Source organism: Linepithema humile, chromosome 3, assembly GCF_040581485.1.
Source record: "Linepithema humile isolate Giens D197 chromosome 3, Lhum_UNIL_v1.0, whole genome shotgun sequence".
NCBI classification, from domain to species: domain Eukaryota; kingdom Metazoa; phylum Arthropoda; class Insecta; order Hymenoptera; family Formicidae; genus Linepithema; species Linepithema humile.
Genome location: NC_090130.1, coordinates 29,346,487 through 29,367,574, shown reverse-complemented (window position 1 = coordinate 29,367,574; position 21,088 = coordinate 29,346,487). Strand labels below are relative to the sequence as shown.

At 34.8% G+C, this 21,088-nt stretch overlaps 5 protein-coding genes across 25 annotated transcripts; 2 read left to right on the top strand and 3 right to left on the bottom strand.

The window, feature by feature from the left end:
- Positions 1 to 681: 681 nt before the first annotated feature.
- Positions 682 to 6,322, bottom strand: LOC105669735 (uncharacterized). 18 transcript variants are annotated; one of them, XM_067351244.1, is made up of 10 exons: positions 5,194 to 6,312; positions 4,828 to 4,914; positions 4,671 to 4,714; positions 3,980 to 4,361; positions 2,038 to 2,364; positions 1,823 to 1,970; positions 1,572 to 1,756; positions 1,138 to 1,248; positions 932 to 1,070; positions 682 to 855 (listed from the first exon to the last, which is right to left on the bottom strand). In XM_067351244.1, the coding sequence occupies exons 4-10, from the start codon at positions 4,162 to 4,164 to the stop codon at positions 703 to 705; spliced, it is 1,248 nt and encodes a 415-aa protein (XP_067207345.1). In that variant the 5' UTR covers positions 4,165 to 4,361; positions 4,671 to 4,714; positions 4,828 to 4,914; positions 5,194 to 6,312; the 3' UTR covers positions 682 to 702. The 18 variants fall into 18 exon arrangements, 16 of the variants coding, with proteins under 16 accessions (XP_067207345.1, XP_067207346.1, XP_067207350.1 ...); XM_067351245.1 differs by having other exon boundaries at positions 5,212 to 6,312; XM_067351249.1 differs by having other exon boundaries at positions 3,980 to 4,086; positions 4,828 to 6,314.
- Positions 6,323 to 7,369: 1,047 nt separating this feature from the next.
- Positions 7,370 to 8,634, top strand: Chchd2 (Coiled-coil-helix-coiled-coil-helix domain containing 2). Its single transcript, XM_012363042.2, has 3 exons — positions 7,370 to 7,644; positions 7,831 to 8,225; positions 8,318 to 8,634. Exons 1-3 carry the CDS (start codon positions 7,604 to 7,606, stop codon positions 8,326 to 8,328), a joined length of 447 nt encoding a protein of 148 aa, XP_012218465.1. The 5' UTR covers positions 7,370 to 7,603; the 3' UTR covers positions 8,329 to 8,634.
- Positions 8,635 to 8,776: 142 nt separating this feature from the next.
- Miro (mitochondrial Rho GTPase) lies at positions 8,777 to 13,562 on the bottom strand. 3 transcript variants are annotated; one of them, XM_067351229.1, is made up of 14 exons: positions 12,824 to 13,562; positions 12,546 to 12,751; positions 12,409 to 12,459; positions 12,234 to 12,335; positions 12,119 to 12,160; positions 11,780 to 11,945; positions 11,582 to 11,702; positions 11,325 to 11,517; positions 10,878 to 11,144; positions 10,598 to 10,810; positions 10,335 to 10,531; positions 9,940 to 9,978; positions 9,636 to 9,707; positions 8,777 to 9,267 (listed from the first exon to the last, which is right to left on the bottom strand). In XM_067351229.1, exons 1-14 carry the CDS (start codon positions 13,020 to 13,022, stop codon positions 9,141 to 9,143), a joined length of 1,995 nt encoding a protein of 664 aa, XP_067207330.1. In that variant the 5' UTR covers positions 13,023 to 13,562; the 3' UTR covers positions 8,777 to 9,140. The 3 variants fall into 3 exon arrangements, with proteins under 3 accessions (XP_067207330.1, XP_012218459.1, XP_012218460.1); XM_012363036.2 differs by lacking the exon at positions 9,636 to 9,707; XM_012363037.2 differs by lacking the exons at positions 9,636 to 9,707; positions 9,940 to 9,978.
- A 235-nt stretch (positions 13,563 to 13,797) lies between these two features.
- LOC105669861 (protein CutA homolog) lies at positions 13,798 to 15,040 on the top strand. Of its 2 annotated transcripts, XM_012363041.2 has the most exons (7): positions 13,798 to 13,951; positions 14,035 to 14,143; positions 14,220 to 14,279; positions 14,382 to 14,427; positions 14,506 to 14,555; positions 14,632 to 14,674; positions 14,816 to 15,040. In XM_012363041.2, the coding sequence occupies exons 2-7, from the start codon at positions 14,067 to 14,069 to the stop codon at positions 14,888 to 14,890; spliced, it is 351 nt and encodes a 116-aa protein (XP_012218464.1). In that variant the 5' UTR covers positions 13,798 to 13,951; positions 14,035 to 14,066; the 3' UTR covers positions 14,891 to 15,040. The 2 variants fall into 2 exon arrangements, with proteins under 2 accessions (XP_012218464.1, XP_012218463.1); XM_012363040.2 differs by having other exon boundaries at positions 13,824 to 14,143.
- LOC105669775 (E3 ubiquitin-protein ligase UHRF1-like) lies at positions 14,469 to 21,007 on the bottom strand. The gene is made up of 8 exons (XM_012362890.2): positions 20,606 to 21,007; positions 18,928 to 19,529; positions 18,379 to 18,730; positions 17,991 to 18,176; positions 17,754 to 17,910; positions 17,331 to 17,529; positions 16,835 to 17,248; positions 14,469 to 16,755 (listed from the first exon to the last, which is right to left on the bottom strand). Exons 1-8 carry the CDS (start codon positions 20,687 to 20,689, stop codon positions 16,536 to 16,538), a joined length of 2,214 nt encoding a protein of 737 aa, XP_012218313.2. The 5' UTR covers positions 20,690 to 21,007; the 3' UTR covers positions 14,469 to 16,535.
- Between the last annotated feature and the right edge of the window lie 81 nt (positions 21,008 to 21,088).

Genomic DNA, 21,088 nt, shown 5'->3' with positions numbered 1-21,088 from the left:
AGAGGAACAATGATGATCTCATCGGCGAACAGAAGCTATCTCAGACAGCTACTGACTTAGTTTACACCGATTGTTTAGTACGCGTATCAAATACTAAATCTGCTTCTCCGATAGGTATAAATCGTTTAGTGTAACATCTACACCAATCAAAGAAGCTGATTTAGTATTTGATACGTGTACTAAACAATCGGTGTAAACTAAGCCACTGTTTGTCGATGAGATCATCATGCTCTCCCTTTCCTTCATCGCCCTTCGCCTTCAAGCTGTTTCTAGCTCCTCCCTTACTTCATCGCCTCACGCCACAAGCTGTTTCAAGCTCCCCCCTTCTTTCATCGTCCCTCGTCAACAACCGGTTTTATTGAAGTAACCTTCTCTCTATAGATCTTGGGAGTCATCATACGAACAATATAAACGAGTGGTTAGACAAAGAAAGGTAGTGAGATTGTTTTGATTCATTTCTTCGTAAGCTTATTGAAAACCTCCATTTTTTATATACATACGTGTAGAGTATACATATGAATATATACATGAATAGACTTTAATGAAGAGAGTCTACAACAGAAAAAAATAAAATAATCCAAATGCTCTCTTTGTATGATCGCATGTTGAGCAGCACGGCGTTTTCCAGATTGTATAGAGTTCATTGAATTTATGTAAATAATCAAAATATAATAAAAAGAATTTTCACACAACATTTTTTATTTAATAAAAATTGCCAAAAAACGTTTCTATTTTTTTATGATTAAAGTAGTTTCTTCTCGTAAAGTCCAATTCATAAAGACCATTTCCGGCAACAGCATACATATGAGAACTATCAAATTCTAAAGCATATATTGTGCCATTTATATCATACGTCTAAAAATTTTCAAGAGAGTTAATAATAATTCACTAATAAAGTACAAGATACGAAAAATTTGAAAATAATACAAACTTGAATGGCAACACTTTGTCTCTGATCCCACATAACAACTATATGATGCCCTGTTATAAAAGTGTTTATATTATCTGATGAGCAACAGCGTGACGGGAGATATTTGGAAGAATCCCATGTACGTACAAATTCGGATGTTCTGAAATCACAGTAACAAATATAAACAAATTGAATGGCTAATTGATATTAACAATAAGATTTATTACCTCAAATCTATTTTTTTAATAGAATAATCAAAACGCATGAGAATAGTGTGAGTATCCTCCCATATTAGTTGCCGACAAGAATCATCATATTTTATATTCATTATCTGATAACTAAAATTCCTTTACATTAGTTTGTTGTATATTCCAAACATACGTACTTGGTTAGGTTCATATATATTGTATTTTTACAGTTTTATATTTTTTAGAATTTTCGGGTTATCAAATCGTTTTTGTAAATTATAATTAGAAATGTTATTAAATCGGATCATATAATAGTGTCTGTATAAACATAGTCCATGAGTACATTTACACAACGTCAATCGGGTTTCATAACTATGGATGTTACTATATCCAATTGAGATTGACGTGTAAATGTAGTCAATGTTCAATCAAACATTTGTAGAAACCGATTAATTAATTGAAACATAACTTACCTTTTATCAAAATCGTAAATTAGAAACGATGACTTACGAGGAGGAAAGCCTGAACAATCAGTGGAAGTAACCGCAAATTTTGTTCCTTTAGGGTCAAATGAGATTGATTCAATATAACATCTGTTGCCACAAAATATTTCGTTTTCTTCCGTACAACCTTTTCTATCATCTGTATATTTCAGAATCTACAAAAACAAACTTTTTACGTACTATATTAACATAGCATTATAGCAATATTTCTTTAATCTTACCTTTAATGAATTTGTAGAATTAGTTATAATGTGTTGCGATGTTGCGTTTATTTGATTAATTTTATAATGCACATTATGTATTTTTAAAGGTTTACGTAAAAAATCCTTTTGATTATCTTTAATTTCCCAGCGATTAATAATACCTTTTCTGCAAGAAATTTTGTCAAAAAAAAAAAGAAATAAACATAAAACACAGTTCATAAATAAATACTCACCTGTCGCCACTTATAATATAATTATCGCAATGAGTATAAGTTTCAATAAAAGCCTTGTCAGTTTTCAGAATATTTTTATCGTTTTTAATTGTACCGTTCTTTGCGCGTTTGAAAGCAAGAAGATCACCTCTACAATATGACCAAACCATATTTCTAGTTATTTGTACGGTTCGATTACTATACTGAAAATGATAGAAATAGGAATGTCCTTGCTCTATATTGATTTCCCCAATTTGATATATGTGTCTCCTTTTATATTCTTTATGTATCCAGTTGTAACTTATAATAAATTTAGAATTTTTATCTAAAGATAATAGTGGTTTACATCTGTAAAAAAAAATAAGACATATGTTCTTCAATGTGATCTTATGTAAAATCATGAATATCTATCTTCTGAAAATATGTAATTATTGAAATATATTTAAAAAAATATAATTAAAAAATTAAATCAAGTTTTGCTAAAAACAAGATAAAATGTTATGACTTAAGGAAATCCTAAAGTGGTTTGTTTTATTGATTTTTTTCAAATACACTATACTTTTTTTGGCCGTGTAGAATGAAAAATCTTTTTCTGTAATTAAAGTATATAAGCTAATACACTACAGACGGTCGATTTGAAAAGATTTTTCAAGCCACGCAGCCAAAAAAAATGAAATTACGAAAAATAGAAGCCAAAACAGATATTGTATCTGTTTGGAAAATCTTTTCAAGTCGGCCGTAGTGTATTAGCAAATGTACTTTAATTATTGAAAAGGATTTTTTATTCTATACAGCCAAAAAAAAGTATAGTGTATTTGATAAAAATCGATAAGATAGACTACTTTAGGATTCCCTTAACGTTAATATGTGAAAAAGTTTTATCGATAAATATTGTATTAGACTTGAGAAAAAGTATTTTTGTTAAGAACACTGTTTTATTAATAATTTTAATTGAACAAATTTGGATTAATTTAGAATTGAGTTAATGATGTTATTGCATCGTCTCCGTCAATAAAAAACAAAATAATATAACAAATTGGTTCAGCAGGAAACGTGATGAAAAGAAAATTCTAGAACAATGCTCAGAATTAGTTGAGCATTTTAACCGATTTCCGCGGTTGACGCCTCTTTAGGTTGTATCCCCATGGAGAAAGAAATAGCGGAACGGAACAGTAACGGAACAGTAGAGGAAAAGAGATATGATGAATATATCTCTTTTCAACTACTGTTCCGTTACTGTTCTGTTCCGTTATTTCTTTCTCCATGGGGATACAGCCTTACTTTTCTTTATCGCACACGACGCAGCCACTAGGGTTTCTTTTTGTGTGGTTTTTTTCGTGAACCTATTTTACTGAAAACAAAAAATAATGAATTCCTAATTTAAAAAAATAAAATATGAAAAAGATTAAATTTTTTTGGTTTTTTAGAAGATAAAATAGCCTTTTATGGGCGGTATTCATAGTCCGTTCTTATTCCAGAATTATCTTACTGTCTTAAGATATTAATATGGCTTTCTGATTGCTTCATAGCATTTTAGGATCATATTTAAGAGAATTTTAAAGATAAGAACAAACTCTGAATAACGCCAATGACTAAAAAAAAAGAAAGAAAGAAAGGAAAAAAAAAAGAGAGAGAGAAAAGAAAAAAACGCGTTAGCAATAGTACCTTATTAGTGACATGGAAATCTATTGAAATATTTCCACATAATAAATTTGAAAATAGAAAAATATTTTTAATAAATTTAAATAAATTTTCATAAATTTTAATAATAAAGAGAGAACATTCCACTCATAAATTAATAGTGTCGCTTCTAACACTGGACCGAGCAACTTTGGCGCGCCTGATGAGAAGAGGAAAGGAGACGTCAGCGCGTCACGGAAATCGGCTGAAATGCTCGACTATTTCCAAGCACTGTTCTAGAATAAATTGAAATATAAATAAAATTAAGTTTTATTTAACTTACCGTTCACGAAATTTTTCCGATTTCTGATTCGTGACAAACAAATGTTCACTTTTTTTCATTAGTATATATTTTGCCACATTATTAAATTGTATGCATACCATACTAATCTGTGATAAAGTATAAACATCGCAGAAATTGAAAATTTTTTCTAATATCTCGTTTGGCAAATTATACGAAACAGACATTTTTGTCTTCCTAATTGAACGTTACCACGTGAGAATATAGATATTATAACCGGTATGTTCACTTCACTGAACGTTATACTTTTTTATTTTTAAAGTGGAATATCTTCAGCTTAAGGTTACACGTGTTAACGATATGGTGGCTACTGAATGTTCTCCGATTAAACGACTCGACGACTGGACAAATATCCGTCTAGTTCCTAATATAATTGTAACGGTCAGAGCCATTGAGTAAAAAGAAACAGGAGGGAGCGTTTGGTCTTAAAAGTGCGGACGGAAGTGACTATATAAAGTGGTCGCTCAAGATGGCCGCTCAAGGGCGCCAATATTGAATGACTTGTTATGTTTAATTAGAAAATAATGTACAATTAAAAGAAAATAACTATAATATGCAACAATAATACCAAATTTTAATGGCGTTTTTTATTAAAATTGCACTCGTGCAGTATTTCCATAAGAGCAATGTTAAAATCTAAAATCTAAATTTATATTAAATTCTTCGTCCTTACAAAAATTTATCCATGCATTTCTTTGATCTGGATTTTTCGGAAACCTGTTTGTGAGTGAAAATTATTTAGTAATTATTGTGAATCTACAATTTCACAATACTATACATATGATTATAATCTCCAAAATAAAAATCTCATTATTGTTGATAATACTAACCGATGAAACGTTATTCCATGATTTCGAGCTGCTGCTGTTATGCCACAAGCTCTACAGTATACCATTTTGATCGTTTATTTCCATACACTGTTGCATAAAAGACTATACACTGCATATTAATGCGTACGACGTACGGTATGCCGCTTGCCGCTATGCTCGAGCATTCCCTCTCACTTTCAAATAGCGTTTTCGATTATACAGGATTTGAACGACCCAGGGTTGGTTAATGACGTCATTGCAACCTCTCCACCAATGAAAGACTTGCATTTATAGTAAAATAGTGATTGATCAACCCTGGGTCGTTCAAATCCTGTATAATCGAAAACGCTAAAAAAGTGGTCGCTCAAGATGGCTGCCATGACGTACATCCGTCCGCGGATTTACCTAGTCCTGGCTAGTATATGCTTCCTCCTGTTTCTTTTTACTCAATGGTCAGAGCACCGCGTGCACTGTATCAAAATGTCCGTTAACCGTTTGAATTAAATCCACGTGCTCCGATTGGATTAACACCGACTGTACTATAATGTAGATCAGGAGTTCGAGTATATCACTGGTTTAACAATATAAATGATGGTCTTTATTGTAATTTGCAAAATACACTTAATACTGGTTAATCGCTCGCGAGACTAGATCTAATTCTACGACGACACTAATTTTCGACTGACCCTAATGCCGGCTCCGAACAGAATGCTTCTTAACATTTGGCTCCGCATAAAGAAGCCGGTTCCAAATGTTCGAGGATGTTTTGGATTGTTCGCCGCATCCGGTTTCGTACGGAAGCATCGACTTATTGCTTCGATCGAGTGTTGATGTATCGCACTTCAATATATCGCTGGCGGCCTTGCTGGCGCCGCCTGTCGGACGACCACCGAAAAATTTTACACTACAATACAACTTTTTCCGGCGAACTGAGGAGAGCGTTACCAATTCTCGTCCTAGGTTTTCTAAAGCACTATAAACGTGAGTATTCTCGTCTACGCCAGTTTTGGCTTATTCCCCCACTCCTTGCTCTCTCGCCCATTTATTGCTGAGCTAAGAGAAGTTAGGCCGAATTCCCACAAGATCTATAGAGAGAAGGTTACCTCAGTAAAACCGGTTGAGTGCGAGGGACAATGAAGTAAGGGGGGAGCTAGAAACAGCTTAATGGCGAGGGGCGATGAAGGAAGGGGAGAGCATGATGATCTCATCGACAAACAGTAGCTGTCTGAGATAGCTCTGTTCGCCGATGAGATCATCATTGCCCCTCTTGCCGCTCGTCCCTCTGCATTTGCTCCTCTTGCCACTCGTCCCTCTGCATTTGCTCCTCTTGCCGCTCGCCCCTCTCTGCATTTGCCCCTCTTGCCGCTCGTCCCTCTTTGCGCATGAGGTAACCTTCTCTTTATAGATCTTGGTTTGACACAGCTACACGCGCAATTTAACATCAGATCTCTTCAACACACTGGTTGCGTTTTGTTTCGCACATTATGCGCACGAATTACATAGAAAACGTTCCGTTTCACTCAATGCGCGCATGAACAGCGCTTAGAATTCTCTAGATCCCCACCACCTGCAGCGCATAATACACGCATCAGCTACCTCAAGTTTGGTTGCGTTCCGTTTTGCGCATAGCACGCATCGTTCGCATCGCTAATGCTTAGCACATTGGCTGCGTTTCGTTTCATTATGCGCATGATACATGCTTTGAAACGGAACGATATTGAACGCATTAGAAGCGGAAAATCAAAATGGATTCCACAATAAATTGCGCTATCAATGTGACAATGTTTTTAATTGATGAAATGAGTGACAGTAATAGTAGTGAATCATCAATGACTCTTCCATTATGACTCTTCCTATTTTGACACTTTTTACAATATCGCTATCAATCGCCATATGCAATTACGCAATCGCATGGAACGCATAAGCTGCTGCAACTCAAACTTGAGGTAGCTGATGCGTGTATTATGCGCTGCAGGTGGTGGGGATCTAGGGAATTCTAAGCGCTGTTCATGCGCGCATTAAGTGAAACGGAACGTTTTCTATGTAATTCGTGCGCATAATGTGCGAAACGGAACGCAACCCTAGAGTTGCAGCAGCTTATGCGTTCCATGCGATTGCGTAATTGCATATGGCGATTGATAGCGATATTGTAAAAAGTGTCAAAATAGGAAGAGTCATAATGGAAGAGTCTTTGATGATTCACCACTATTACTGTCACTTATTTCATCAATTAAAAACATTGTCACATTGATAGCGCAATTTATTGTGGAATCCATTTTGATTTTCCGCTTCTAATGCGTTCAATATCGTTCCGTTTCAAAGCATGTATCATGCGCATAATGAAACGAAACGCAGCCAATGCGCTAAGCATTAGCGATGCGAACGATGCGTGCTATGCGCAAAACGGAACGCAACCACTATCTTAAAGACAGCGTGTAGACAGGGCATAACGCACACTATTGTATGGATTAGTTATTTCCGGCTCCGTTGCCACACGGTGTCGCTACAGATTTTGGCTACCAACGTGAAGTTGGATCTAGCGTTCCATTTTTTCATAGTCAAAGCAGCAGAGTCTAGTTTCTTTTGATGGAAATTTCGAGAAACTAATATAAAGCAATACTGATGACATACCATTCTTATTTTGTCGGTTTATTACATAAGGTGATTTAAGAATCGCATGCGATCGCGCAATATCTCGTTTAGTTGATTGAACATTGTCGAGCATACAAGTTCACGTTAACGCACTGTGAAAAACGTACTATTTTTTTACGCAAATCAAGCGTGCTTTGAGGAAAAAATGCCGCGACGTGGACGTGCCGCCGCACCTCCTCCAAGAACGTGAGTTGACAAAATGAAGAATTTAATTTCGATCTCGATAATTCCTTTGTCATGTGAATTTCTTGTTACATCATGGCTGTAAAGTTCATTATCTTCAATATAGAATCTTAAACAAAAGTTACTGTCCGATTATTCGAGCACATCGTCGTCTGCGAACATAATAGGTAAATAATCAAATTTTTTTAGTGTCAGGCCCACTGCAGCTGCACCAGCCAGGCCTGTATCAGCTCCAGCCCAAGTGCCAGCCCATGCACCACCGGCATCACCAATGGTGGCCCAGCCGCAGCAACCGTCCCTCATGGGTCAAATGGCGGCCACTGCTGGTGGTGTAGCCATCGGATCTGCTGTAGGACACACTATTGGTCATGCAATGACAGGACTCTTTAGCGGAGGATCCAGTGAAGCGGCTGCTCCTGTTCCTGCTGCAGGAGTTGCACAGCAGAATGCTCCAGTTTCAGCTCCGGCTGCTGGAACTTGCTCATGGGAGGTTAAGCAGTTCCTAGAGTGCGCCCAGAATCAATCTGATTTGTCTCTCTGCGAGGGATTTAATGAGGCGCTTCGTCAATGCAAAGTAGCCAATAGTTAGTAATCTTATCTCATTGTTATTAATCTTCTGTCATCTTTACAGCGTAGCTTTAATAGATTTTTAATTTTTTTTGTTTTTTGCTTTCAGATCTGGTCTAAGTGACAATATGAGAATTTAGAAACCTCTAGACGAAATTGAAGTATGTGCTGTATGATCCTATAGATTATTTGATCATTGGATGAAATGTTTGTTTATTTTTATTGTTATATACATCAATATTGTTAAAATGTAAAATAAAATAGCTTTAAATTAATCTATATATTTCAGAATATAATTTTGGGACAGCAATAGATTATGTTTACTTAAATTTTGTTTTTGGCATCTGTCTTCAAATTTTTCCTGATGTATATGTGAAAATGTATATGTTACATTAGTATAACTTGAATAAATTAAAATAAATACAATTATACATTTTGAAATTTATGTTACCAAGAAAATTATAGAAACTCGATGCGTTTTTAGTTGATTTTTAAGAATATACTAGCAAAAAATTAAGATTTGTTAGAATGCAAACAGAAAAGATGGAAAATTAAAATTGGTAAGAAATACAATGCATTTTTTCCACTTTATATTACAATACATTAAACAATAATTTATTACAGACGGTGAAAATAGTTTCTGTAGGATGGTACACCGGAAGAAAAACGGCAAATAAAAACTTTGATATATTCTTTGAACAAAGTAAAGTAAGCGCACCTCTACATGAAAGTACAGTATTTGCACCTTCTTTATCATAATTCTCTCTAATACTTAGCTATTATATATTGAAAATCAGTGTGTGATTTACGAATATATATTTATATATGTATGTTCAGCCTATATACCGCGATTATATCTATAATACGGCTCTCTTTCTTTAATCGACAACAGGAGGCAGTTAAACATGCACAAGTAGCACGAAAATGGTAGACTATCTTTTCTCTGTGTTCAATACACGCATCATCACGTAACCGGCGATTGTAGCAACCGCGATTCCCAGTCCTGCTTTCCACCAGACCAGAGAATCTCCCTGCATTAGGCCGAATTGATTTATGTGCCTGAAATTCGAAGTTAAAAATTTTAATTCGTGAAAATGCGCGAAATCATTCTGATTATTTTGGTAAAACCACAATGTCATACTCAAAGATCTTAGTTAATGTAGCAATACAGAGACACAAATACTAATGACAACCTAATTACATTGACAATGAAGTTTTACCATATCACATGTAACACTTAATTGATAGGGAAGTATTTGCTCTTAGGGTATTCAAGCGTAAAAAGCATCTTAAATTAAAAGTTTGTGAGCGATGTGAAGCATGCAACATGCTTGGGCGAATAAAAAGAAACGATGTATACGCTATTAAGCTATGTGACGCTGCGGGGCGCGAGGAAGAGAAACACAGGCAATAATACGAAATAAAACCTTGTGAAAGAACTCCACCACTGAGAGGGTGAGGGTTCGACAAGCAACATGTGGACCATACGCCTCAAATGGCTGAAAAGAGCCAATACGTTGTTACGTATAGTTTCATCCGTGCGACGACATCATTTTTTTTTTTTCTGATATGAGCAAATCGACCGGCACATTTAATGTGAAATGATGGAGTTAACCCGTTAGCACATGCATCGAGAGAAATGTATGTACAATGACGATGATTGAATGCAGTTTTCACGATTTGCTCAAGCCTCTAGATTTTTACAAGTGTGAAATTGGAATTCGGACCAACCTGTCTCTGTAAAATAATACCCACGCTCCTTGAAAGCGGCTAAACACGAAATATCTTTTTGTTAATACCGAATTGTTTTTTCTGTTTTTTTTAATACATATATTACGCTATCTTTCCTTAAATTAAAGTACGACAAAAAACAACAGGGAGAAATATCGGAATAAGGTGCGGTAAGAAACGCAAATCTGTTGCCTGAACGTAACTTCGCGGTGTACAATATTGTATAAAAACGAAGAAACAAGCGAAAAAGCTCTAAGAATCTTGACGTAATCGGTGTATCACTTTCAGATGTATCAGCTACAAAAGAGAATCATCTACTGTCTGTAAACCGAATAAATCCGAGATCTGTGGCAGCTTTGTCGTTGGTATTCTTAATCTGAGAAAGTTGAACTTACGGGAAGGCTGCCATCGTGGCTAGCTTGACGAAGATTTCACGCCGGACCGTGCGTGAAATGCTGTAGGGTTGCGGAGGCATGAGTTTATACTTGCTGCAAAAGGCAGTCGGCTGCAGCAAGTATCCCTGTTTCACCTCGGAAAGATCGCTTTTGTTCGCTATTATCAGAACGGGAATCTTACTGTCGGCGAAGTATTTCTGCAAAGGCGTATAAGTTTGTTCGTAAATGCCGTAATTCGTGGGACGATCGTGTTGGATACTCACGATATAAATGCGCGCTATGTATTCGAATGATTTCGGATTACTGGCGTCGTAAACGAGAGCTGCCGCGTCGCACTGTATTTCCGCCGGCGTTAATGCGTCCTGCACGTTCAACACGTTTATGTCCTTCAGCACCACCGTCTTTTCCTGCCCGTATACGTGCAACGTATTCACAGTGACGTGAGCATTTGATGGTACCACTTTGTCGTTTAATTTCTGCAAACCCATATGAAAAATTATAATAAAAGCGAGGCTCTCGAGAACTTACGAATAAGCGACTTGCCTCAAGTTTAGGATCGATAAAAGTCCTGCATAACGTAGTCTTCCCGCTGCTCTTCGGACCAATCACGTGACAGGTGTAAACATTCCTGCTGGATTGCTTCTTCGCGAGATCGACTTTCTTTTCGCGAGTCACAAGGATCGAGCTCGTTTGACACTCGTTATGGTACATATTGTACCCCAGGTAAGCCATGTACTCCAAGGTTTTGCGCACATTCGTCAGCGTCAGCAGCGCCCATTGACACATGTATCCTTGGAACGTAAGCCAACCCTGTGAAAATTGTATATTACATGTTGGAACAAATTACATTATTTAAAATTACATTCACATCTATTATTTCTCCGGCTCTCAAAAGTAAATGTACTGATTTCCGTCTAATTTGATGTGTGCATCAATTTATATTTATTTATTTCTTAATGTTCCGAGAATTATAAATATGTGAGCGCAAACCTTCTCGTTCGTGGGTACAGTGTATTTGTACTCCTCGCCCCATGGCGGAACAAGACATCGCGAGAACAACGATTCCAATTCTAGTGGCGAAAGAGCTCCATCACGATCGCGATCGTGTTGCATGAACAGTAACGTTAAGAACTCCTGGCCCTTGTGCGATAATTCGGTGGTGCAGCCCAATGGAATTTTTAATCTAAAACAAGGTTATTTGACGTTAGTTAAAGTACTTGAAGCAGCCTTGTGATTTTTATACATACGGAGGATGGATATATTCTTTCGACATTTGTAGCTCGTTGTCGTATCCAAATTTTCTTAATACTGCCCAGGTCGTTTCGTTCCTCCCGCGTTGTATAAATAAACATTGCAAATACATGAAACCTATTGAAGACAATTGTACCAATGACTTGTGTACATCTTGTTTAAGTATTTCAACATGTTAAAGTATAATTACGCACCTTTCATTGTGACACAACCGTTACATACACCGTCGCAAATGTTTTTCGACAAAACAGCTTTTACATCATCCAATACTTGCGGTTGCAGTGGTGTATTGAAGCACCACTGCTGAAATGCATTCAACTCTATATCGTTTAAAAGTCCATCATTATCCACATCGCATATCTGCAAGAGAAAAAATTAATGATTCAGCAGATTAAATAAAAATGAAGGGGACAAAGGTCAAGTTGTGTGGAAAAAAAGGTCACAAAAAATTAACATTTTAGGAAATATTTCATTTATATAAAGTTTAAAAAAATCTGAGACGCTTTTGTATCTACAACGTATTGTATACTCACTTTAAAAATTCGCTGTAGGGCAGTTTTGCACTCTTCCGTGAGCTAAAATAAAAGACATTCATTATAATTGAATCTAATCAGAGAGTAGATTAAAGAAAAATAAGATAAACATTACCTCTTGTGTGTCATAATTGTACAAAGGTGTGGTTGGATGCAAAACTGCCTTTTGTGCATAATAAAATGTTTCCGAGACATTCTGAAGTGTTTTGGCTGAACACTGAAAAAGAAATGAAATCTTTTTTCGTACAATCTTTCTCTTTATTTCTGTAAATTAAACTGCAAGATCTTACCTCTATGCAGCTTTCAATCTCTGTGAACTCTTTCATAATGGGATATACAGCCTGGAATTGCGATGCAAGATGAAAAGATTACACAAGCGCAGATATAAAATACAGGTACTATCGGGAATCTTTTTGGGCCTACAAACCTCTATAGTGGAATAATCCACAAGATCAATCTTATTGCCTACAAGCACAACCGGACACCGATTGTCAGGCGAGCATCTTCTGATCAATGGTAGCCAATAGCTGGCAGCTCTGTCCAGAGTATCCTCATCGTCAACGGAGTAAACAACGCATATCACATGTGCCTTTTGTATTTCCTCTGCCAGCTGATCGTCTGTTTGCTCTACCGCTGTAAACATCGATGCTGGTATTAACACGCCAGATAGAAAAGGTAAACAAAATTATGGAGTTGAAAAAATACCCGAATAGTCGACTATGTTCGTCGGCACTTGTTCCGGCGTGACGTCTGCCGGTATCGTGATCTCCTCAGCCTTGCTGGGCACTTCTTCCGCATATTCCTCGCTCACCAATGACAATATCAGGGAAGTTTTGCCGACACCACGTTCGCCGATCAACAGTATTCTGACATTGCGCCGAGGCGCAACAGGACGCTGCACCATGCTGCTGAAGCACCGATAATTATCACGCACGGCATTCGCCGCTTAATTCCTCGTAAATGACATCCTCGTTTCTTTTTTTTTCTCTCGCGTGTCAGAGGCACCCCAGTGTGATATAACCTATGCAGAGCACCGACAACGCGCAGCACCCCCCGGTAAGCGTCGCCGAAAGCCGCGACTTTCTTCACAGTGACATTTCAATAGCGATGACGACGGTGAGAAACGCAACCGGAATCAGCGAAACATCACTCGATCTATACGTCTCTCTCGCTCTGAAATTTTCAGCGATACGCCGCGGAAAAAATAATTTCGCACCTCGCCTTAATACCTCATTCAGACATCGAAGTAGACACAGATCGTTGCGGTTATAATTGGAGGCTGCGGCGAACTCCGGCGTATTTAGCGGACTAAAGTAGTAGCGCTTCGAGGTGGCCTTTTCAAGGTTACTTATGCCACCGCAATGAATGACGCTGTGTGTGTACTCGTACGTTCATACGCGTGATACGTGGTGCTGTGTGTATACATTACACAGGTTCGCTCGTTCACGCATTCTGCACCTCGTCTCTCCTTCTCTCCTGAATACTTGACATTTCTCTTCGGATGAGAAAACCGGGAAGATGCGGCTAGAACGAACAGACTTACGATAGCCAAATGGCTGCTTTCCATGCTCACGTTTAATGTCGGAAGGGCATATTTCCATCATCCCAATATTAGGGAAACAATGGGGAAACAAACAATTCTGAATAAAAAATATTTATGTAAATCTAAAGCTTCACACGGTTGAATAAAATATATTATGTAAAATGTAACGGAGCTAATTTTATTTTAAAAAATCAATATATTTCTATGGTTATGCTCTTTTAACATCGAGTCGCAGTCATCTCAATGTTATTGATCAGCCGGTGTTCGACTGAAGTTCAACTAACCGCAAAGTAGACGTCGTACGGCTAAATACTACGAATGCTATTCATGACGCGGATTTCTCTTATAGGAGTGTTAATGCTTTTTTGTTTAGCGAGAAGCATCCGCGGCCAAGTTTACCGAAATATGTCAAGCTTCGCCGGAGCCTCTTCTGTAGCGTACGTCACGGTACCGGATGATACAGTAGCGAAGAAAATAGCGCGGTAACGATATGCAAATTAACATTTAAGTACTAATGTAATTATTTTGATCTTGATAATAAATATTTTTCTCATGCAGCGGTCTTGTTGAGAATAAACTCGCCGCCTGCGTTAACATCATCCCACAACTTACCTCGATGTAAGTCTTTTGTTTTTACATACAGTGCTTTATATTTGCGAAAAATTATTTTTAATTTATGGTTACTTTTAATTAAATCATAATGTTGTGCTCATATTATAGATATGAGTGGAAGGGAGAAATACAAGAGGATTCTGAACTTCTATTAGTAAGAAATGGATTGAAACTTTATGCTGAATAACATAAATGTAAAATTTATAAATATTTATTTATGCACTCATTACAGATGATAAAAACTAGAACAGAGAAAATAGATGCTTTAACGAAATATGTAAAGTAAGTTAACAATAAACTAAGTTAATGTACTTGATTTCAAACTAAAAATTACACTTTTAACTTGATTTTTCAACAGAGAGAATCATCCATATACAGTTTGTGAAGTGATTTCCCTGCCTGTAAGTTAACTTTTCGTTCAAAATAACTTAAACTAAGTAATTTAAAATTCTTTTGACAAAATTAGTTCTAGAGTATCAATATTCGACATAACACAATATATTAAGTTTAAGTAACATAACAATTTTGTATTTATGTTTTAGATACAAAATGGAAACGCTGATTACATTAAATGGATCAATGAAGTAGTTCCACCACTTGATACCCAGACTAATTAATACAAATAAATAAAATTCAACTATTTTTTTTCACTATTTTCAATTTACCTAATATTCAGAAAATTATATTATTAAATAAAAGCATATTATTCCTGCTTGTTCTAAAATTGTGTTTTAAAATAAAATAAAATAAACTAAAATAACAATAAATGATTGATGAAATTTAACTAATAAACCATACTACATGATGATTTAATCTACAATACAACAGAATCGTCAAATATATATGTTGATCTTCATTAATTTACAAAAATGTTTACCTTGTGTGCATAAATAATAATAAAAATGATGTACTTTACTCAGATAAAATATTAAAATAAATATTGTATTATAATTATATCAAGTAAGTATTGTTCAATTATAGTAATTTAAATTGTGCAGTTTAAGGTGTATCATTGGTTCTACAGATTCCACATTAATAAAATTTCAGATATGTATATTCCAATGCACTTTTCTTATGAAGTAAAATTTAAAAAAATAAGCGTGCAGATAATATTTATCATCATTTATCAAACATCGTTAAATCTTTTTTTTTAAACTAATGTATTCTAATTTTGAATTGATTTAAAATGATATACATACATATGCAAAGATAATATGTATATACAGATTTCAGACTTATGTTTTTGCAGACGAAAATTCTAATGCCAAAATGTCAAGGCTCTCTCTCTACAATAGTTTTCAAAGTTTTTAAATCGGACGTGTCTGAGCACGTCAAGTTTTGACAAGCGAGCTGGTCAACTTTAAATGCTTTTTATTTGAGACTATTATAGCTTCGGCATTTTGGCGTTAGAATTATCATCCCAAAATCATTTCAGCAATGTGCCATTTCATTACACATTGCGTTCGGTTTAGGACACCCTGTATATACAAACAGTATCCCTACACATATATATATATATATATATATATATATATTTGTATATATTATATATAGGGTATTTCATGGGAAGTTGCTGAAACTAATTAGCTGTCATTTTTAAACACACAAGGAGCAAAAAAAAAAAAAAAATATCTTCCAACAGTGGACATAATGCAGTTTTATTTATGTATAAACTAAAAACAGTACTTTTGTCATTAAACAAACGTTTATTAAAAAATGCCAAATATCGCTAAAAAATTAAGTCGATTTCAAAAACCATAATTGTAACTGTAACTTTTGTCACATAAAGTTTTTTATTATTTTCCAAAAGTAACTTAATCTTTGTTGCAATTCGGTGCGCACTTCGAAAATATAAATCATTAAAATTAGCAAAATTGGGCATTTTTTATAAACGTTTATTTATTAATAAAAATATTTATTAATAAAAATATTTAATAATAAAAATATTTTTGATTGTTTTTAGTTTATATGTAAATAAATGTCCTCTGTTGGACAGATATTTTATTTTTCTTGCTCCCTGTGCGTTTAAAAATGACAGCTGATTAGCTTCAGCAACTATCCATGGGACACCTTGTATATAGCTATAGTACTGTAATATTATATACGTAGTATAATATACTGTACTGTATGATAAACATAATATTTACTATGAATACACCATGGATCTTTCAATAATTGCTTTCAAAATAAAATTTCTATACCTAAACTATTGATTCAAACATGATTTAGTAATCGTATAAGAAAATAGCAAATAACGTACCATTAATTATCGCTCTTATAAACGGGATAAAGCAGCGATAACACCGATTTTAACGTTTCATTAACATTCATTTTGAACGTTTCACCTATTCTGTAACGACATTTAGGACACACCTCCTGCCATGTAAGAAAGCTCTGCTGTAAGCACTTGAGGCAGAAATTATGCGCGCAAGGAGTTGTTACAGGATGATTAACCATTTCCAGACAGAAAGCGCACTTGAATCTGCAAAATTAGATTGTATTAAGCGTCGATTTTTCTTACTAAGATTATCAAGACAATAATTTTCCATGAAGAATATTACCTTTCTGAAACGCACTGCAAAAAAGCCAGCTTTCCATCGCGCAGTGTCTCACTACATTCAACCCACAGTTTAGCATTTTGTTCATCACTTTCTATTAAACTTTTCAATTCGTCGTCCAAAACATAGGCCTCTTGTTCTAATTTCAACTTCTTACTAGATGGACTCATATTTTCTTTCGAGGCTGTAGCGTTTTCTTCGTCGGACCTAGATCGTTTCTTATCATTTGTCTTCATTGCTTCGGCATATCCGTCCGGATATATCATCTTCAGACCGAGTTTAGCCATTCTTTCTTTACCTTTCTTGGTCCAAGGCGCAGGATCTGGATCGTCCCTCCGTAATAAATATCTCCACACACGAAAGCCACTTTCGCCCTTGGTAGGGTAGTATTTCACCACTTTATACAGACCATCATATCTGTAGCAAGAAGTAAAGTTAAAGAATTGTTGAAGAACGATGTGTGCATCTTCTTTGCCGTGGAATAAAACATTCAACATACCTGTTACCTTTTTTTGGCGCATATTTACTATGTTTTGCTAATTTATAATTGCGCACCACTCGAACTGGTATGCCTTCCTTCCAATTCTTAGCTGTCGCGCCGTTTTTTGCGTTTAACGGAGCGTTACAATTCAAAGCGAGTGCCTTATTCATTCTGGTTAAGATCTGGTCACTGCTCTGTGCAGCGGTTCTTTTGTTGCCTATGTCATGAAATACACATATATTTCAAAAAATTCGGTCATTGCACTGGAAGTAATATTCGGAAAAATAAATTCAGTGTAAATTTAAAATTACTGATCTCATTACTGATACATTTCGTCGATCAAACTGCAAAAATTCGCAATCACACCTTTCGCTTAGATCGCACGGTTCTATAAATTGATTACATTTCGAACTTGACTCCTTCAGAAATTGTTAATAGTACCTGATAAATCTCTGCCACCAGAACCAGTATACATAAACTCATCGCCATTATCAACATCGTCCTCATAGCCGCCTGACAGAACGATAGAATATGCACAATCTGTTTCTCGTCCGTGAATACCGGCGACATGTGGTCTATGCACTCCTGCTTCGGAGACCTAAACGATTTTATTTCAATTTTTTTGTTCAATCAATCAATTTAATAAAGAACTATATAGAATCCAAGGCATTCGTTCACCTGTATTCTAAAGAACCAAGACATGCCAACTTCTACCCCCGGAATTTTACCACGATGATACGGCAAGACAATGTCACATATCTTTGTTCTACCAACACAAGCCATTCCCCTCCCCCAATCTCTTTTCGGTTCCTTATTAGCTTGCGTGGATGATTTTTTCTTAGATTTTTTCAATTTATCCCCTGCCTATAATAAAACCAATGTTCTTGCAATGTCATTTACTTATGCTGTTTCCCAGTACTTTCATTATACTTGATATTAAATTATGTAATCATGCAAACATATATTGAATAAAAATGTCGTACATATAATATAAAATGAAAAATATAGAGATTCTAGAATGATAATGACAGAGATCTTGACAAGTTATCGATAAATGTATACATACTTTAACAATTTCATTTTCATCGTTCTTACATTCAGGACAATACCAGTCTCCCTCTGGAATTACTTCGAGTGGTGGTTCCAAACATGTCAAATGATATGCATAGTCACATTCGTCGCAAAGCAAAAGTTTATTTTCATCTTGCTTGCCACCGCATATATTGCAACCACAATCTTTACAATTTTTACTAGGTATATCTTTGCACGATGCACAGTAAGGAGGGATAGATCTGCATTTGCTAGTATCAGCCATGAAATCTTCATCTGCAATAGTTCTCTCTGTCAATAACTTAGGCGTTTCTATTGCATAAATTCCTTCCTTGGGATTGACTATTTGTACTTCAAGCTGATTTTCACTAAAAGTGAAAGCAAAAAATAAGGAATTATAATCCTTATAGCCAAGGATCAAAGATTCCTAACCCCCTCACCAAAAAAGGAAAGAAGAATGGGATAGTTTATGCGCCACTATATTATGGTGGTAACAACCTGTTGGGAACATTGTTTGGAAATATGTAGTCTTTATAATTAATAATATATAATGTGTAAAATATACCTGCTTATGTGCAATAATCCACTCAGCTCTTGAAACGTCCTTTTTTTATTTAATTTAAATATTGTAAAATCATACCACAGTCCAATTTCTTTAGGTTCTTCTAAATTATAATTAATCATCACTTTTTGACCAATGAATAATTCATCAAATGGTATAAGACGTCTTGAACGTGGTCGTATAAATAGTTCAGTCACAGGCACATCGCTAAATTCTACAATATACAGTATTTCCTCCTTTTTCTTAACAATATTTTGTAATGTAGTTTCATACCAGGCACCATTGCATTGATAATAATAGTCTACAGCTTCTCCAATCTTATAATATAAACTATTGACTAACTCTTCTTTCACATCTTCTGTTTCTTGAACTTTCTCTTCTACTTTTTCTTCTACTTTGTCTTTAGTTATCTCTTTCTCTTCTGTTGTACTATTCTTACTAGTTGTTGGTTTACTTTCTGAATTACTTATAATTGGTATCAATTGTATAATATCATTCAACTTGATTTTATAATCGTGAAGAGTGTATTCATCTTGTAATATCTTTCCAAGATAGATATATTTAAACTCATCTGCCTTAATAAACAGTTCTTTTTCGATTTCAAGCTGAAAACAAAAAAATTTTTAAACTGGGAGTGTTAAGAGTACAATTTTTTTACAGTATCCATATTTAGATATATTAATTTATAAAGATTGGTGACACAATAAAAGTAAAATTAGTTATTCAATTATCTTTATTTGTCTCTCCTTAAAGTGATTTTTACTTTTCTTTTATTCCTTTGTAATACAATACACAATTATAATTAAGATATTTTCTCAAATAAAAATATTAGATTGTTCAAAAAGTTTGTAGGAATTTTTAGAGAAAATTCAAAGACAATTTTTTATATATAGGTATATTTTTAATGTATTGGCTTTTTTTCAATAACTCTGTCATCTTTTAAGCAACTTCATAATTTCATCCTTCCAGAACTTTCTATCTTTCTGAGAGAAAAACTACTTAACCGCTGATTTGCTCAATTCCTATAAACTTTCTGAACAATCGATCTCTGTAAAACTCAACAACATATTATACACATAATGTTTTCATATTTAATATCCTCATTAGTTAATAAAATTATTCATTTATTTTGTTAAAACCATCACCCATATGTCTGACAGCCCCAGTCAAACTCATGTTTGTGTATCAATCATATGAATGACATGTCATATAAATAACATAGCAATTAAGTGATCAATAAAGCCAAAAATAACTAAATTAAATTTGAAATTAAAAGAATCTGAAAAATTTATATTGCTGATTCTTGCAATAATACATTTATTAAAAAAATGTTTACAATTATTACATGTTTTGACTGACAAGATCTTGATGCGTGCAAAATCAAACTAATCCAATATTTTAAAATCTATGTAATATAAATCCTATAATTTATTTTAATTCCTGCCAGTTTTGATTTAATATAAATATTTCTTAATCTAATTAAAAAAACTTTTAAATGTGCAATAAATTTATATATTGTAAAAAATAACAGCCAAGATTCTAAATCTATTATTATAGGAAAGAATGATAGAAATGATAATATAAAGTCTTAAATTATTAAAATTATTTTGTACAGAGTATATATAAATAAAAGTATAAAACATTATTTATAAAGAATAGCTTATATTATATAATAACGCACCTTTACATCTTTTATTGTGCTCAGTCTTGAAGCAATATTTATAACTTTTACTTTTCCATCAACCGTTCTTATTCTGAAATACATCGTCCTCAGTTACTGGTGGAAAATTCAAAAAAAGCAGATGGAAAGTATTAACCACTGTCCAACCGTCTCCCAACTCACTGACTGATACAAAACTACAGCTGCCTGTGACAATTATTACTTATTTAGGCGGGAAAAATTTCCCTTCTGTCGTCACAAGAGCCAACTGTCAAGCTTATATAAAATTAAAAGTTGGTAGCACTGCCGCACAAAGGCATTCTGATTATATATTTTGTCGCGGATTGGTTGATTACGACGCGAATATATCACGCGATTACGCAATTTTAAATGAATGAATCTTTACAGTAACACCGGAAGCGGCAAGGTAACGCGATAACAGGAAACCTATGATTCGAAACAACGATTGAACACTTCGGAACTTTCGTCCGCGAGAGAAAATTC